This window comes from Eutrema salsugineum, unplaced genomic scaffold (assembly GCF_000478725.1).
Source record: "Eutrema salsugineum unplaced genomic scaffold, Eutsalg1_0 scaffold_9, whole genome shotgun sequence".
NCBI classification, from domain to species: domain Eukaryota; kingdom Viridiplantae; phylum Streptophyta; class Magnoliopsida; order Brassicales; family Brassicaceae; genus Eutrema; species Eutrema salsugineum.
Window position 1 is genome coordinate 897,413 of NW_006256342.1, and position 17,580 is coordinate 914,992.

The following is a 17,580-nucleotide window of genomic DNA, read 5'->3' on the forward strand; positions in this document are numbered from 1 at the left end:
ATTTTATGTTTCTTGTATACGAGCATTGAAGATTTAAAATTTTGAATTTTAGATTGTGTGTATTCAAACGCTTGAGAAAGTTTGGATATTAGTTAAATGTAATTGTATGAATTTGGATTTGGACAACATATCGAGTTAACTGAATCGGTACTATTCGGATATTTTTAAAATCCGGTCCCAACGTAATGCATCTCAGGAAACAACCCTTAGTAGGATCAGATCCTCCGAATCGAGTGGCAGTCCTTTAAAGATTGTCCGGTCTAGAATCTGATCTAAAAGTGGGGTTAGTTTTGAGATCGTACCGAACCGGTTATTCTCCACGTGTTTTGATATTGGTGGTACCGCGTATAGTGGCCAACCAAACCTATGAATCTGACCTCGAAATATCCGAATTCACGTGATCGTCTCTGATTTGGCCAAATTTAGTAAGCTACTGTACTAGATCTCTAATTGAACAACCTAAGACATATCGTATAGTTCGTCCAAATATATAGGTTTTTTAAAAATCATATATGACTTGAATGGGACAAAAGTAAATAATGTTCTGAGATAAGAAAACCACCAAACATAATACAGACAAATTATGGTGGATTGTACACGTACAACATAAAATTCCCTTAAGGAACAAACAAAAATTTACATATAGATATAATTCCAATGACCTCAATCCATATGATCTCTCAATTATATAGAAGTTTTTTAAAAATATCTCAATCCATATATTCTTATGATTCATCTCAGTGTTAATATTCTAAGATTATCTTGTAATTTACGTAGCTAGGATTCGATTTATAATATATATATATATATATATATATATGTCTGCTCTGTATATTTTGATTTTTGAGCGACCTCCTCCATAGTTTTTTTTTTAAAAAAATTGATTATATAATTCTTCTTATACAAACCTCTCATCATATTGTCAAATTATATGGCTTTACGGATATTATTTTTAATTAGCAATTGTATAACGTTACTTGAGTCGTTAGCAGGCAAATAACTAAACACTCCATGTAGTAATATATGTGCATGAAAAAATTAATATTACATTCTCCGAATTAATCGGTGGATTTGTGCAATTTGAATTACTGTTGTAATTAAAAAAATCTTTATAAATGTAAATGTGATCAGATTCCACATCAAAAATAATCTTTATAAATATAAAAAAATCTTTGTAAATGTAAATGTACAGGCCAAGGACAATTCGCTTTACCGAATTTGTGATAAAAATGGAAATGTTTGCCTGTCAGACTTATTCGCCAAACCACTCCAAGTGGCGAAACTATCTTTGTTTTTGTGTTTTTGTGTTTTTTTTTTTGGTAAAATTGTTTTTGTGTTATGCTCAAGCGTTTTGGAATAATTAATTAGGTAACCCTATATAAGAATATCAAACCAAATTATGATGATTTAACCACTCCAAGTGGCGAAACCATCTTTGTTTTTGTGTTGTGCTCAAGCATTTTGGACTAATTAATTAGGTAACCCTATATAGGAATCTCAAACCAAATTATGATGATTTAACTCGTAGTGCTTCTGAATGATCTGTCCGATAAAAATCTTCAGAAGCTGGCAAGCAATATCATCTTTTTCGTTTTTGTTTTTGTTAGGAAAGGAGGCAAAAAAAAAAGTTGTAAGAAGTAGAGTAATAATTTAAAGCTAACACTACGTGCATGGAAAGATCAAACTACAAACAGTGACCAATCTCTAATCTTTATCTTTTTTTAGCGCGTGGGGTACAGTCTCCTCAGCAATTGATCATCGTTTTTGAATATTGCTTTCTAAAACCAAATCAATTTGTAATCACATATTTCTCCATCACATAGTTATATCAAAATTAATCCAAATACAAAGGTCAAATCTTCACACTAGTAAAAAAAAATCGTATAGCCACTGAACATTTCGTGGCTAAGACATAATTTCCGTGACTATATCATCATATAGCTACAGAGAGTCACGAAAATAAATCGTGTCTATAGAATCGTGACTAATTTTTTTGTGGCTTTTCGTATCTATTTAGTCACGATTTAGACACAGTATTTTTGTAGCTGATTTAGTTACGAAAAAGCCACACAATGATCGTTGTGGCTATATAGCGAGTGTTTATTTCGTTGTTATTGTGTGGGTAAAATTGCCACGATATTCATATGACTAAACCGTGGCTAAGTGACTAGCCATGAAATTGTCGTGACTATGTTTGTGACTTTTAATTTCGTGGCTAAACTCTAAAGCTACGAAAATATCACATTACCTTATATGGCTAATCTTAAATTAGGCAAAAAAAAAAAAAAAAAAAAAATAAAACCTGATATCTTGAATTTGAAATTCCAATATCATACATATACATTATGAAAGGTTATACAAAAGATCTAATCATACATTAGCAAAAGATTTATAAAGTTAAAAGTCTTACAAAAGATGCAAACTTTAACTTAAAAAGCATTAACACACCACTAATCTAAGTTAGACTATTGTGCTTGGGTAGTAGGAGAAGGTTCAGTAGTAGCAGGAACCGAAAGTTGGAGAGTAGTGATATTATCACCGAGATACTTTAGGATTGCATTTAGTGTAGCTCTTTGGTCCATCATATCTGCCTTAAAGTCATTCTTCAGCTCCACCATGTTGTCTTTGAGTGTTATCATGTCAGATTTGAGCTCTTGAACATTGTTGTTGACAGCTTCATGATGAGTCTCCAAACCAGATATGCGTATCTCTGTGTCAAGGTTGCGTTTAAGAGAAGCAGGGAAGGTTCAGATGGAGTGATATCCCTGTCTTGTACACTACCAATTCCATAAATACGCCCTCTAGTAGTTAGACCTCGCTGTGTCAAAAGAAAAAACCAAATGAGCTTCATTTAAGACGAAGAAAAGTAAAAACCGCTTAAGTCCTAGTTTTTATTTTCTTTTGCTAATGCAACGTTTCCATTAAGAACTATTTGAAGTCAAGCATTGAATATCTAAAATCAAATCCAATATGCACACAAACTCATTCCTTCAAATCAACAATAAGGAGATACATAATTAATCAACAAACAGCAAAAAAATTCATATTCTTGGTTGAGCTGTAATACAATAATGAAAGAATAAGTGAGATTTTCCAAGTACCTTGAGATATTCTTGGTTGAGCTTAATGCGTGAAGTAGCAGCTGTTGAGGCATTGGGAGATCCATCATCAGTTGTCATCTATGTAACAGCTTCCTCTACTTCAAGCACAATGGACTCAGCTCAGGCATCAATAAAAGTTCCATCTTTGCGTGTGTGTCTTCCACACAAGCGCTGTGTAAGGTGATGGTTCAGCAGAACCAGACTCAATCATCTGCAAAAACAAAGGAAAAATGAAGGATAAAAAAAGATATGACAGATTAAAAACTAAAATAGAAAAAAAGTAAAACAATTACCATATCATACTCAATCTTTCCAAAATGAACTGGACTAGCGAAATAAAATAAAACAAGATATTTTAGTTAAGTAATCTAAATTCAAACCAAACTCAATTGACATAACCCAAATTAACTGCATATCGAAGAATTATCTATCAAATATGAAACACATAAAAATTGCTGTCAAATGACAAATCTGAACCAAAAGTGAAGGAAACCAAATCATCAGCTTTTTTTACCCTGGTCGAACTTTTCTAGATCACACGATCTGCTTAAGTGATTAATATATCAATTTGGCCATCCAAACTTGAAACTCAAAACAGTTATTACTGTTTGAAAAATAAAACTTGTCTTACTATATATGTATTATATTAATGGAACCTTGGGGTATATGGTCCTTATGAAACAATCTATTTAAATCTGTTAATTATTTGATTTAGAATAGTGCTTAACTTTCAATAAATATCAAGAGTACAAAAGAAAACACAATTTACTCAACTGACTACGGCGGAACTACCGGTCAATGGTCATTTCTGAACTCTCGACTTATGAAAAACAGTAGACTTAAATGAATAAAATGTTGATGATGACGACAACCCAAAAAAGCCATAAATATGTTAATTAAGAAAAGCAAAATAAAAGTTTAGCAAAAAGTGATCCATGCGACCACGAGAAGCATCTTTAATTTATTACATTTCTCAAGTTAGAATCTATGGGAAATTATTTCTAAGCACTTTACAAGTTGCAGCCTTTGTAAAAGATTCGATGTATTATTGCAAACTATTTTAATTGACGATCTAAACCTCAGTCCTCTGAAACGGAATTTCGTCTGCACTGTATCTTCACTCACACACGTTGACGCAAGTCACGCAGTCAGATTTTATATAATATAAACAAATATATAAACCGTGTGTAAGCATAAACCCAAAAGACTTATTAAAAAAAACGTTAAAGAGTTAGATCGTTTTGAGATTGGAGACACTGGATTTATATCGACGGTACGGATCGTATGCAAACGCTTCAGGTCTCGAAGTTCTTGATCTATATCTATTTAGATAATCTATTCTCTGATATTGTCTTTATAATGGTGTTCTTCTTTTAGGCAGTTGGTTCTCGATCGATGATTAGATTCTGTCATTTACTTTTTGTAAAGTTTTTGGTATATAAGTTTTCGATTTATGCAGCTTTGTAATTTCTTTGGTTATTAGAATATAAATTATTGGTTAATAATTATAAAACAATAATAATCTAATGATAAGAACGTCAATAACAGCAATAGCTACATAAAATAATCATCGATTAATTAGTGATTATATTGGGATGAGTCAGATGATACCCATGAAGAAAAAGTTATATATACGCTGACGTAAAGGTCCTCGTCGTGGTCTCTCATGCGGCCAATCAACATATTATTGTATTATTTATGTAGCTTCACCATATTTTAATTTTCTATCGTACTAAGCTTTTGACCATAAAAAGTGTATAATAATTTTATTTAGCTTCAAATTATGAGTTTTTGCAAAATTCTAAATTATAGATAGTCAGAGGGTTTAATATTTTCGATTAATAATAAATGTAAATCCAAACCAACTTTTTGATTATCTAATTGGATGTGCCAAAAGTCGTAAATTTTCCAAACATAACATTAACTAACTCTATTTCTATCTATCAAACTTTCTGCAATCTGAAAAGATTTTACCAATGAATATTGTATATGTTTTATACCACAAAAAAATCCATTGAAAATAACAATGAAGCTCTTTGTTAGGATTTAGTGCATTACACACATTACTTTGACTTGGAAACTATAATTATAAATATAAAAAAAACCAAAAAGAAAGTAGTCAGCAGCAAAAATAATAATTATAGATTTGATATCGTTACTTTTGGTTGTGGGTGGGAGAAAACTGAGAGTAGTCCTGATTTTTTCTTTCCCCAAAAAAAAAAAAAAGAAGAAGAAATTTAAAAGGTGAAAAAAAGGGGGAACAAATTCCCTCCAAATGATTGGGCCATAAACCACACAAGGCTGCTCTCTCTATGCTCCTCCTTCCTTGCGCTCTCTATTTCTCTCTCTCGCCACAAACCTTAAGAGCTCTCTCTCTCTGTATCGATCTCTGATTGGTGACTCGATCGCTTCGTCGCTCTCATCATCGGCTTTTGTTGCTCTCTCCGGCGACTGCTTCGTTCGTTCGTTCGTCGATCTAGGTTAGTGTTCCCGTCAATCTCATCTAATTGCAAGCTAGATTCGTTGATTTGCTTGAATCTGTTTTTCCCCGAGAGTCGTTTCGTCTTCCTTAATCGCCGCCTTATGTTCGTTCAATCCCGATGATTGGGTTTATCGTTTTTCACTGGTGACCATCGATTGATATATTGCCTGATCTGCTTCCAAACGCCTTTCGATTCCAAATAGATTTATCCTACTCTCTTTTTTTCTTTGGTCGCCGAGGTCGATTTTGTTTTATCTCGAGATTTTGAGTTTGTTAGATTTTTTGAATGTATTGCTCTGTTTGAAAAGAAGCAGAAGCGAAATCAGCGTCAAGCTTCCGGAATTTACTCTTACGTTACTTTGACGCTCTTTTGGTTGATTTCAAATTTAGGTTCTGGAGTCAATCACTGACTTCTCTCCTCTTTATTTGTTTGTTTTTGTTTTCAAGTCAAGATCATTAGAATTTGAAATAGAAGCGATTAAAACTTGGCTGAAAGTGTTTGGATCCTAGACATTCATCCTATGGAAACATTGGGATTACTCATATATAACTGAGGAAGGTTTTTTTGTGCCAATCTAATAATCAGATTGACAGTAACTTCCAATAAATTAAGATTAGATTAGATTTACCTGCGTCTTGTTTCCTGATTAAGGTGTGTTTACAAATCTTTTGGTTATGATACTAAGCATTAATTTATAGTATTAAAAATTCCTAGATGCTTTTCAAGATCCAAAAAGGATAATAATGATGATATGATTTGTGTTCGTTGAGTTAAACATCCTCATCTCAACTTATGATTGGATTTGGATAACATCTTATATTTAAAGAAAGAATGAACCCATTACTTAAACAGATCATCTAGAGGGAAATTTATCTATTTAGTGATAAATGGTCCAGATCTTTTTCAAAGGGATGTTTTTTTTCTTTCTTTCCTCTCAATTTAGAAGATCTTGGTGGGGTCCTCGTGATTGTGGATTCCGTGCCTACTTGAATGAGTCACTGCTTTATGACTGCAGTCTTCACGGGAAAAAAGCAATCTCAATCTTAAGCGTTCTTCATATCTTTCATAGTTTGAAAATGGTTGATACAGTGCCACTTGGTTGTAGAATAGTTTTAGACGTTAATTAGAAACAAGTGCAAGGTGTGAGAGTTTCTTGTTGCCTAGTCATGCAGTTTTCTAGTGTTATTTTATTTATTTCACTCACATGCTTTGTGGGGTTATAAACTTATAGTTAGACTTTCAACAAAATTTATTAAATAAACGGATATACTGTATAACAATAGCCAAAGCAAAAGTGAGAGCAAATCGTATAATTTTTTTTCATAAATATATGATGCTTAGATTTGCTGTCTTATTAGGTGGACCACAAGTTTGTTATACTTTCTTTTTCCTTGCCTTTTGTTGTTACCGACAAATACTATTGGACGCATCGTATGTTGTTGTCCACGCACACACAATGTAAACACTAGGTCGGATCTTCTTCTTCTTCTTCTTCTACCATATAAACGGAACATCGTGTCCTCGTGCTTGTTTGTTGGCTTGGGAAATCATGTGACTTTTTGTTTCTCTTCTTCCAAAGTCAACATATGAACAGTGACGCGTTAACAAACAATAATGTTTTCCTCTTTATAAACAAGAAAATTTTCATCCCGACAAGAGACAGTAACCATTTCTTGGTGAACATTAATTTCAAAATGTGCATATCATTCAAAAGTTTGACATTGTTTGTTTATCTCTGCAAGAGAGTGTGTTGTAGAAAGTCAGTTGTCGAGTTTACCCTTTAAAAAGGCACATTTAGGTCAGTGCTGGGAAAAGAAATACTTTTTGTCTTTCTGACTTAAAGCATCTGATTCCCTTTTCTTCTGCGTTACTAAGCAAGAGTTTGCTTGAGGGTCCTCTCTTTTCTAACCTTTGTTCCTTACTTGGAAAATAAAAAAGGGTTTGTTGAAATGTATTCCATTTCGTGTGCACATTAGAACACGCACGCTATAACTTAATCATCCTCGTTTGCAAAATTTGGTTCGAGTCCTCACTGTTAGAACGGATATGATGTTTGGTTGTAATTGATCTTTGATAGTGTGGCTAGTGGCTACCAACTCTTGTTTTCCACACACTAATTTAAATCTATGTTTAATAGGGGTAAAAAATTCCGCTTTGTTTTTTTTTCCCCTTACTGGTCTACTGAAAACCAAAGTAATCCATTTCCAATGAAAGAAAAACAAGGGAGATCTTTCTTCGTTGTATTCCCCAAAATAATAATCCGAGTTAGTGTGAGGGGTCAATTTCAGCTTAAACTTTTTGAATGTCAATGCTCATAAAAAAATGACGTATATTGGATTAATATTTGGGTCTCCTTAGGTTAAAAAAAAACTTAAAAATTTATGTATTTTAAAATAAGAGAAAGGTTAAAAAAAGTTTGGTCAGGCGGAGGAGCGGCTCCAGGTTCCGGATAGGCGGGGGACCCACATGGCAAGTTGGCTATATGTAGGAGAAGAGAGGAATCCTTCAATGATTATTACGTCATCCCGTGTTATAGCAATAATCAGATCAGTCTTTAAAAAACAAAACCTAATATTTAATTCAAAACATTTTCGTTATAATATCGCCGTGATTGCGAAGTGATCTTTCTCCGCCCCCCCAAATTACACTCCGGCGGTGTTGAATCAACTGATTAGTTCTGGGGGAATTAATAAGATTTCGAGACTTTTTCGTAAAAAAAAAAAAAAATTAAAGTCTAGTCTCTGTTTTCAGACCGAATCTTGTGGTGTATCACTTGCATGGCTGTGAGGGCTCTGTGTAGTCTGTAAAGCTTACACGAGGATTTTGTTGCTCCCTCCCTATATCTCCTTCTCTCTCTCTATGATAATGTCTCTCCCACCGTTCCCTTTGGCCTTCTCTCTATCTGTTTTCATCTCTCTTTCGTTTTCTTTTGGCTCTATTTACTTGCCCTCCTTCTCGATGATAACGACTTGAAACCCACCTCAAGGAATTTAATTCCCTGATTATTAAATCCCCTACCCCCTTCTTTTTCTCTGTCTTGCTCGTGTTAAGGATCACTGGGCTCTTTTTTTTTTTTTTCGTTTGTATTTTTCTTTTGAATGGCCGTGAAGGCGTGATTCGGGTGCCTACCCTTCCTGGTTAGTATTCAGGAATTTTTTCCATTTTTTTTGTTCTCTTTCGAAATTCTTGGCCTGTTACGACCTCAGGATCTTGTGGATCCTATTCTCTTTGTTATCGTCTTCAGTGTTTGACACCATCTTGTGCATTTTTTTGTTTGTTTCTTTTTCAATAACTTTAGATGCTTATTCCTTGGCCTGATGGGTTCTTTTACATTCGGCAGAAGTGAAATCAGTGTATGGTGATAGACAACGACATTTGAGTTTCTTTTTTTTTTTTTTCATTTTCTTCTTATGGTTAAATATATACTTACTTGACACTTGGTTTCTTTATGTGGGCTGACTTTATTTAACAACAAAATGCAGGTTACCGTCGTTCTCTGGAGGGCGCATAACTTGAAACTGGGCTTTTGGTTCTGTTTTGGTGTGAGCGTATGCCTGGGAATAAGTACAACTGCAGTTCGTGTCATATCCCTCTCTCTCGCACAGAACGGCTCTTGAGAGATAGAGAGCTTAGAGAGAAGAGGAGGAGCAACCGGGCTCGTAATCCTAATGAAGCTGTTGGCAATTCCGACAACTCTGAGAACGACCTGCGTTTAGAAGGGGACAGTTCCAGGCAATATGTTGAGCAGTACTTGGAAGGCGCTGCTGCTGCAGGGGCGCACGATGATGTCTGTGAGAGGCAAGAAGCAAGGCCTTATAACAGGCAACGTCTGCTTGTAGTTGCTAACAGGCTCCCGGTTTCTGCGGTGAGAAGAGGTGAAGATTCATGGTCTCTCGAGATCAGCGCTGGTGGTCTTGTTAGTGCTCTCCTAGGTATATCATTATTTTTCTCATCCTGTTGCAACTCACTTATCCGTTCCACTTTTCACTTCTCATGCAGCATTCTTGAACAAGCATGAAACAAGAAGGCCTTAGTAGTCCTTTTGATGTTAGTCTTTTTAACCGATATATTTGTTGGCTGACATTAAAACTTTGGCGTTTTGAAGGTGTAAAGGAGTTTGAGGCCAGATGGATTGGATGGGCTGGAGTTAATGTACCTGATGAAGTTGGGCAGAAGGCACTTACCAAAGCTTTGGCTGAGAAGGTACAGAGTATCTCTTATTGATATGATGTTGCTTCCAATGAAAATGATCTTGTGTAAATATTTGTTGTCTTAATTGGTTTCCCTCCTGCTTAGACACTCTGTCATTCTGTCTATATTTCTCCAACTTGCAGAGGTGTATCCCTGTGTTCCTTGATGAAGAGATTGTTCATCAATACTATAATGGTTATTGCAACAACATTCTGTGGCCTCTGTTTCACTACCTTGGACTTCCACAAGAAGATCGGCTTGCCACAACCAGAAGCTTCCAGTCCCAATTTGCTGCATACAAGAAAGCAAATCAAATGTTCGCCGATGTTGTAAATGAGCACTATGAAGAGGGAGATGTCGTCTGGTGCCATGATTATCACCTTATGTTCCTTCCTAAATGCCTTAAGGAATACAACAGCAAGATGAAAGTTGGATGGTTTCTCCATACACCATTCCCTTCGTCTGAGATACACAGGACACTTCCATCACGATCAGAGCTGCTTCGCTCAGTTCTTGCGGCTGATTTAGTTGGGTAAAATCTCTACTTTATTTTATTTCTTGCTAGGACACTACCATGGTAATGGCTCAATGCGACAGGTTCAACTCTTTACGTTATTGTTGCAATAAGCTTTATTTGATTTGTCTGAATTTATCTCCAAGGTACATATATAAGGGTGAAATAGTTACCCATGGGTTTCTTGATATAGCTAGCTAGTTACAGTTCTGAAAATTTAACAGAAGTGTGTTAAATCTCATATTGTTTACTTTTCAGTTTCCATACCTATGACTATGCAAGGCACTTTGTGAGTGCGTGCACTCGTATTCTTGGACTTGAAGGAACACCCGAGGGAGTTGAGGATCAAGGCAGGCTCACTCGAGTAGCTGCTGTATGGCCATTTAATTACTTCAACCCTTACATTATTTGACAATTATCACCCCACAGTGACCAAATAACTCATAATACCCTGTCTATTTTCTTAAAGCCTTGTAACATTATCCTTTTTTTTTGGCTTTGGATTCCAGTTTCCAATTGGCATAGATTCTGAGCGGTTTATAAAAGCACTTGGAGTCACTGAGGTCGTAAAACACATGACTGAATTGAAAGAAAGATTTGCTGGCAGAAAGGTGCGTGTTTTTTCTATCTTTGATATTTTAGAACTTAAAAGTCGAAAGAGCCAGTTACCATGGGAAACCGAGCTGCGTTCGAAAGTTCTTCTGAGGGCAGTCAATGAACGTTTTACATAGAAGTATTTATCCTCCCTCTTCACTAACTTTTTTTTTATTTTTATTGACAGGTGATGTTAGGTGTTGATCGCCTTGATATGATCAAAGGGATTCCACAGAAGATTCTTGCATTTGAGAAATTTCTCGAGGAAAACGCCAACTGGCGTGATAAAGTGGTGTTATTGCAAATTGCGGTGCCAACAAGAACAGACGTCCCTGAATGTAGGCTTTCTTTCTTGGAGTCTCTTTTTGCATGGTAGCTCTTCAAATGGTTTTAATTTACTTCACTCATGAGACATTACAAAACATCTGCTCAATGGTCTCTTTTAGTTTATCTATAGCTGGTCAAACACTTTGGTAGGATTAGCAACCTAACCTCTTTTCAAGGCAGAGTATTTTGAAACCCGTTGCTAATGGATGTAGTTTTCTTTTCTTACAGATCAAAAACTCACAAGCCAAGTTCATGAAATTGTTGGACGCATTAATGGTCGTTTTGGGACACTGACTGCTGTTCCAATACATCACCTGGTCTGTTTTGCCCTCTCCATGCTTGGTCAGCGAGTTGGATATTATGATTTCTCACTAGTTGTAGTTTATATTTTGTGCTAGAAAAATGATCTTGTGTTTATACAATTGAATGTTAGACTTGTACGGGAGTTAGCTTTTATGAGTCACATGCATCCTTTTTATGTTAGGTGTTGAAAATTGTTTAGCAGATCATTCTTTCTGGTACCATGAAATTATCTGCATCATGCTACGTATTTGGATCTCATCGTTTGAACATGGAACACTGAGATAATGCTGATAAAAATTCTCATTCCATGTCAGGATCGTTCTCTGGACTTTTATGCTTTATGTGCACTTTATGCCGTCACAGGTAATTGTCTTAGCATGGCTTGTTACTTTCCAAGTCTCAGGCAGTATGTTCCTTTCCGTCATGATCTGATAAGTTTCTTCGATTTGTTTCATCAGATGTTGCACTTGTCACATCTCTCAGAGATGGGATGAACCTTGTCAGTTACGAATTTGTTGCTTGCCAAGAGGCCAAAAAGGGCGTCCTTATTCTCAGTGAAGTAATAACTCGTACTTCGCAGCTTTAATTTAAAAGAGCATAAGATTCTGGTTTTAGGTGGTTTAGAGACTTATTTATGTGTTTCCATCGAAAGTCGTCTTAAGTTGCATTTGTTCTACAGTTTGCAGGTGCTGCACAGTCTCTGGGTGCTGGAGCCATTCTTGTGAATCCTTGGAACATAACAGAAGTTGCTGCCTCCATTGGACAGGCCCTGAATATGTCACAAGATGAACGAGAGAAAAGACATAAGCATAATTTTCATCATGTGCAAACTCACACTGCTCAAGAATGGGCAGAAACTTTCGTGAGGTATGCAAAGTTAATTAGCAATGCCTTATTTCTTTCTTTGCAGGAAAAAGAGCTATTTATCTGGAAATTACTTATCATTTTCCTAGCTTTTAATGAGATGATCCTTGCAAGCTATTGAAATGCAACTCTATAACAAATCTGCAGTGAACTAAATGATACTGTAATTGAGGCCCAACTACGAATAAGCAAAGTCCCACCGGAGCTTCCGCAGGATGATGCAATTAGACGGTATTCAAAGTCAACCAACAGGTTACTGATCCTGGTAAGTGGTTGACGTCAACTTGTTTAGAAAACTAAGAATCTTGGAAGTACATTCATGTTATGGGGGTTGCCTCTTACCATGCTTCTGGTCACTTTAACTTTCTCTTGTAACTTATAAAAACATTCAGGGTTTCAATGCAACGTTGACTGAACCAGTGGATAATCAAGGGAGAAGAGGTGATCAGATAAAGGAGATGGATCTTAATCTTCACCCAATGCTAAAAGAACCGTTAAAGGCATTATGCAATGATCCAAATACAACAATAGTTGTCCTAAGCGGAAGCAGCAGAAGCGTTTTGGACAAAGTATATTTTCGATCTATTGTTTCCTTTTCTTGTTATCACACTTACACTGACCGACTTGGTTTACTTAAATCAGAATTTCGGAGAGTATGACATGTGGTTGGCCGCAGAGAATGGGATGTTCCTGAGGCTTACGAATGGAGAGTGGATGACGACAATGCCAGAACACTTGAACATGGAATGGGTTGATAGCGTAAAGGTATAAGTACATCTGCTGTCTAGACATACCGCATCTCAAACTCACTGAGCTTCTATTCTGTTCTTACTTTTTTTTTTCTTTTTCTATTTGTAGCATGTTTTCAAGTACTTCACTGAGAGAACCCCCAGGTCACACTTTGAAACACGCGATACTTCGCTTATATGGAACTACAAATATGCAGGTACTTCATCAATTTTACCTGATTGTTTTCGTTCTTTTGGATCGCCCCTGAAACACTTGTGATCTCACTCTTCATGTAGATATCGAATTCGGAAGACTTCAAGCAAGAGACTTGTTACAACACCTATGGACAGGTCCAATCTCTAATGCATCAGTTGATGTTGTCCAAGGAAGCCGCTCTGTTGAAGTCCGTGCTGTTGGTGTTACAAAGGTAAACAAAAAGAAAAACACTTTTTCCTGTCTACTCTGTATCAACCTTATCAAAATCAAGAGTCTTACTTTCCGGATTCTCTTCTTTCTCAGGGAGCTGCAATCGATCGCATTCTAGGAGAGATAGTGCATAGTAAGTCGATGACCACACCAATCGATTACGTCTTATGCATTGGCCATTTCTTGGGGAAGGTGACTAAAGCTTTTTTTTTTTTTTTTTTTTAATAATCTACCATATCGGATTCTAGTGTCTCGAGTGATTCTGATACAAAATGTCTCTGAAAATGTGTCTACAGGACGAAGATGTTTACACCTTCTTCGAGCCAGAACTCCCGTCCGACATCCCAGCCATTGCACGGTCCAGACCATCATCTGATGGTGGGACCAAGTCATCATCAGGAGACCGAAGACCGCCTTCAAAGTCGACACACAACAACAAAAGCGGTTCAAAATCTTCATCCTCCTCTAACTCTAACAACAACAACAACAACAACAAGGCCTCACAGAAATCTATGCAGAAAACAGAGAGAAAAAGCGAATCCAACCATAGCTTAGGGAACTCAAGACGTCCTTCACCAGAGAAGATCTCATGGAACGTGCTTGACCTCAAAGGAGAGAATTACTTCTCTTGTGCTGTTGGTCGTACTCGCACCAATGCTAGATATCTCCTTGCCTCACCTAACGGTGTTGTTTCCTTCCTCGAAAAGCTCGCCGACACTTCCGTGCCTAGCTCATCGTCGTCCTCATCTTAAAATTCCGAGCCGGTATGAATATATGAAGTTTGAGTTCGTGTAACCCAATAAATAATTGTTTTGTAACGAAAAGTAACCATTACCAGACTCTTTTTGTTGGTTGATTCTAATATAATAAGAGTAGAGCAAGTGATAAATAAAATCCATTAAACAAAAAAAAAACATTTTATGACAAAAACAAGATATTAGTAAATCAAGCTCTTATTAAATACAATAATAATCAAACTACAATACACCCCTAAGCAAATCTAATGAAAGAGTAAGGGGTAAAATTAAACAATAGAGCAAGCTGAACAATAAACGAAACTGATTATTAGAGGTGATGACTCTAGTGACGAATCACAACCTCTCTCTCTCTCTCTCTTCAGGTTTTCTTGTTTGGCTCGAACGCATACTTAATCAAAGACTCCTTGATGGAGAGTAGCTCAGGGAACTCTTTCTTGAGCTTAGAAGCATCCATCTCGTTGTTGCTTCTTGGAGCCACAATGACTTTAGCTTGCTCCTCTAATGTGAAGTTTGCCCATTTGAATTCAGGGTTGATGTACTCTCTGTACATCTCTAGGATCTCGTTGTGACTCACCACACCTGGGTTTGTGAAGTTCCAGATTCCTTTCAAGTTTCTCTTCGCCATCTCGATGGAGATTGGTAACAGCTCGTCCAACACCGTCATGCTGTTTGGGATGTTCACTACTTTGTTGTACCTTGAGATCTTGGTGATGAAGTTGCGTGGGTTGTTTAGATCCGAAGAAATCGGCATCCTTACCCTCAATGTGCATACGTTGTCAAACTCCTTTAGCAGCTCCTCCACCTGTAAGAGAAAGGAATTAGCATACGTACAGAAGGGAGAAAAACGTTAAAGATTAGAGCGTTGGATCTTGACAGAGCAAGAATGAATTACCATGGCTTTGGTTTTTGAGTAGAAAGAGCCAGTGAAGTTGGGAGTGTCTTCCTCTTTGAAGCCAATTCCTGAACCTTCCGGATGCTTGTCATCATATTCGAATATACAGCCAGTAGCGAAATTCATCATCAGGAGGCCATGCTCTCTGCAGACATCAGCTAAGGTCAAGGTTCCAGCTACGTTGGCACGGATAGTCTCGGTCTTGTGAGATTCACACCAGTCAACATTGGGCCTCCCTGTCACACCAGCGGAATTGAAAACATGCGTTGGCTTAACACTCACAATATCCTGCAAAAGAGACGATCGATCCTCCAACCTCCCTTTCCCATACTCGTAAGCAATTCCTTGCTTCTCACATAACTTTCCAAGCAGACCACCGATCCATCCGGTTTTGCCATATATCAAGAACTTCAGAGAAGGCTTCTGCGGTGTGCTGCTGCTCCTTGGGCTTGGAACCACCATGTGGTTCTGACTTGGTTTATCGGTGAAAGAAGCTGCCAATGAATTCTCCTCGGATCCATCAAAGTGTCGCCCACCAGGCATCATCAGCATCCTTGGATGAGGAAGTAATGCTCCAGAAACATCACCCCACCACTCGGGGTTCTGTGTGTACCACTCCATAGTTTTCTTCAACCCTTCTTCCCATGTGGTCCTCTCTGACCATCCCAACTTTTTGAGCTTCTCATCATCAAGGAAGTACCTTTGGTCGTTAAAAGGTCTGTTCTCGACAAACTTGATGCTCGCCTCAGGGTCCATGTTGAAGAGTTTGCAGACGTCTCTGGCAACATCATTCACTCTCCTCTCCTTCTTGGTTCCAATATTGTAAACATGGCCAACTTCTCCCTTGTGAAGAATAACTTCAAACGCCTCAGCAACGTCTTCACAGTATAGGTAGCTCCTGACATTTGAGCCATCTCCATGAATAGGAAGCACTTTTCCCCTCATCGCCAGCAAGATGAACTTAGGAATCAACTTCTCAGGAAACTGATTTGGGCCATAGACGTTATTCCCACGAGTGGTAATAACAGGCAACCCGTATGATCTACCATAGGCCATAACAAGCATCTCGGCACCAGCTTTTGTTGCAGAGTAAGGATTGGTTGGGAGAAGCTGAGAAGCCTCATGGTTACCGACAAGAGCATCCTCATCGGTTTCACCATAGACTTCATCAGTACTCACATGGATGAACCTCCTGATCTGACCAGTGACTTTACAGGCCTCGAGAAGTACATGTGTTCCATAGATGTTGTTCTTGGTGAACTCGAAACTGTTACCGAAAGAATTGTCGACGTGTGTCTGAGCAGCGAAGTGCATGATGGTGTCGATACCTTCCGTGATGAGGAGATGATTCACAAGATCAGCACTTGCAATGTCACCTTTGACAAACTTGAAATTAGGAGACTGCTTAGAGGGATTGAGATTCTTGAGATTGGAACAGTAATCAAGCTTGTCAAGAACAACAATTTTGTAATCAGGATAGCTCCGAATGAGCCTGTTGGCGACATGAGATGCAATGAAACCAGCAGCGCCGGTGATAAGAATGTTCTTGGGAGTGTACGAAGCCATTGAGAGAGAAGACACGATTATTTCCTGCGTTTTAGAATGGAATCACATTAGCTGAAATCGAAACAATTTGCATGTAGCAAGCTGAGAGAATTTCCAATAAAAATTATGCTGATTCACTAGTTTCGCTTCCACACATAAAAAATGCGATCTCGAAGTGCATAAGTAACGAGGAACGATTACTTGATCGAGGCTAGAGATCGAATCAGAGCGGATCTAACGAGTAATCAAACGTAAAACATCAAAACTAGCTATTTTTCATTGCGAAAACCTTAGATCCAGATCAGGCAGAGCAGAGTTAAAAACAAAAACACCAAAAATCTCGATTCTGTAACGACGGTGAGCCATCGGATCCAAGAAAAGTAAACAAGTTCAGAAATGAAACTCGGTGAAGAATTATGATCATGAAGAATTCGAGACAATGGCTATGCAAGGAGAGAAGATTGTCGAACATACCTCTGAATTTTCAGATCTTCACGATCAACAATCGTAGATCGGGCAAGAGAAATGGAGAAGACGATAGAAATATCGGAGAAAAAATGTGAAGAAATTCGACGGTGAGAAGCTGAGGAGAAGCGAAAGTAACGGAGAAGAACAAATTCAAAAAAGAGTCTTCTCGAGAGAGCAAAAATAGAGAACGCAAGACTCCTGGAGAGGGAAGGAGACTACAGGAAGGAATTCTTTATATACAGCTTTAAGTTACGAAAATATCCTTCGATCTCTCTCTGATTTACAGAAGCGAGTTGGTACACGACTTGAGTCGCGTGTTTGAGATCGCGCGTTTCGTCAACATTGACTTCGCATGTTATATTAAAAGTTACCGATCCATTCTAGT

The 17,580-nt window shown here is 37.4% G+C and overlaps 2 protein-coding genes and 1 pseudogene across 4 annotated transcripts; 1 reads left to right on the forward strand and 2 right to left on the reverse strand.

Annotated features, from left to right (window-relative positions):
* Positions 1-2,465: 2,465 nt before the first annotated feature.
* On the reverse strand, positions 2,466-3,206 carry LOC112089938 (annotated as a pseudogene).
* Positions 3,207-5,392: 2,186 nt separating this feature from the next.
* LOC18007955 (alpha,alpha-trehalose-phosphate synthase [UDP-forming] 1) lies at positions 5,393-14,447 on the forward strand. Of its 3 annotated transcripts, XM_024150820.1 has the most exons (19): positions 8,219-8,721; positions 8,883-8,937; positions 9,067-9,516; positions 9,690-9,787; positions 9,919-10,307; positions 10,548-10,662; positions 10,799-10,900; positions 11,071-11,221; positions 11,439-11,527; positions 11,828-11,876; positions 11,972-12,072; positions 12,193-12,380; positions 12,525-12,642; positions 12,770-12,946; positions 13,020-13,142; positions 13,236-13,323; positions 13,403-13,533; positions 13,626-13,724; positions 13,829-14,447. In XM_024150820.1, exons 3-19 carry the CDS (start codon positions 9,135-9,137, stop codon positions 14,282-14,284), a joined length of 2,856 nt encoding a protein of 951 aa, XP_024006588.1. In that variant the 5' UTR covers positions 8,219-8,721; positions 8,883-8,937; positions 9,067-9,134; the 3' UTR covers positions 14,285-14,447. The 3 variants fall into 3 exon arrangements, with proteins under 3 accessions (XP_024006583.1, XP_024006588.1, XP_006389973.1); XM_024150815.1 differs by lacking the exons at positions 8,219-8,721; positions 8,883-8,937 and adding an exon at positions 5,393-5,581; XM_006389911.2 differs by lacking the exon at positions 8,883-8,937.
* On the reverse strand, positions 14,437-17,395 carry LOC18007882 (trifunctional UDP-glucose 4,6-dehydratase/UDP-4-keto-6-deoxy-D-glucose 3,5-epimerase/UDP-4-keto-L-rhamnose-reductase RHM1). Its single transcript, XM_006389912.2, has 3 exons — positions 17,202-17,395; positions 15,183-16,772; positions 14,437-15,092 (listed from the first exon to the last, which is right to left on the reverse strand). Exons 2-3 carry the CDS (start codon positions 16,746-16,748, stop codon positions 14,649-14,651), a joined length of 2,010 nt encoding a protein of 669 aa, XP_006389974.1. The 5' UTR covers positions 16,749-16,772; positions 17,202-17,395; the 3' UTR covers positions 14,437-14,648.
* Positions 17,396-17,580: the final 185 nt, after the last annotated feature.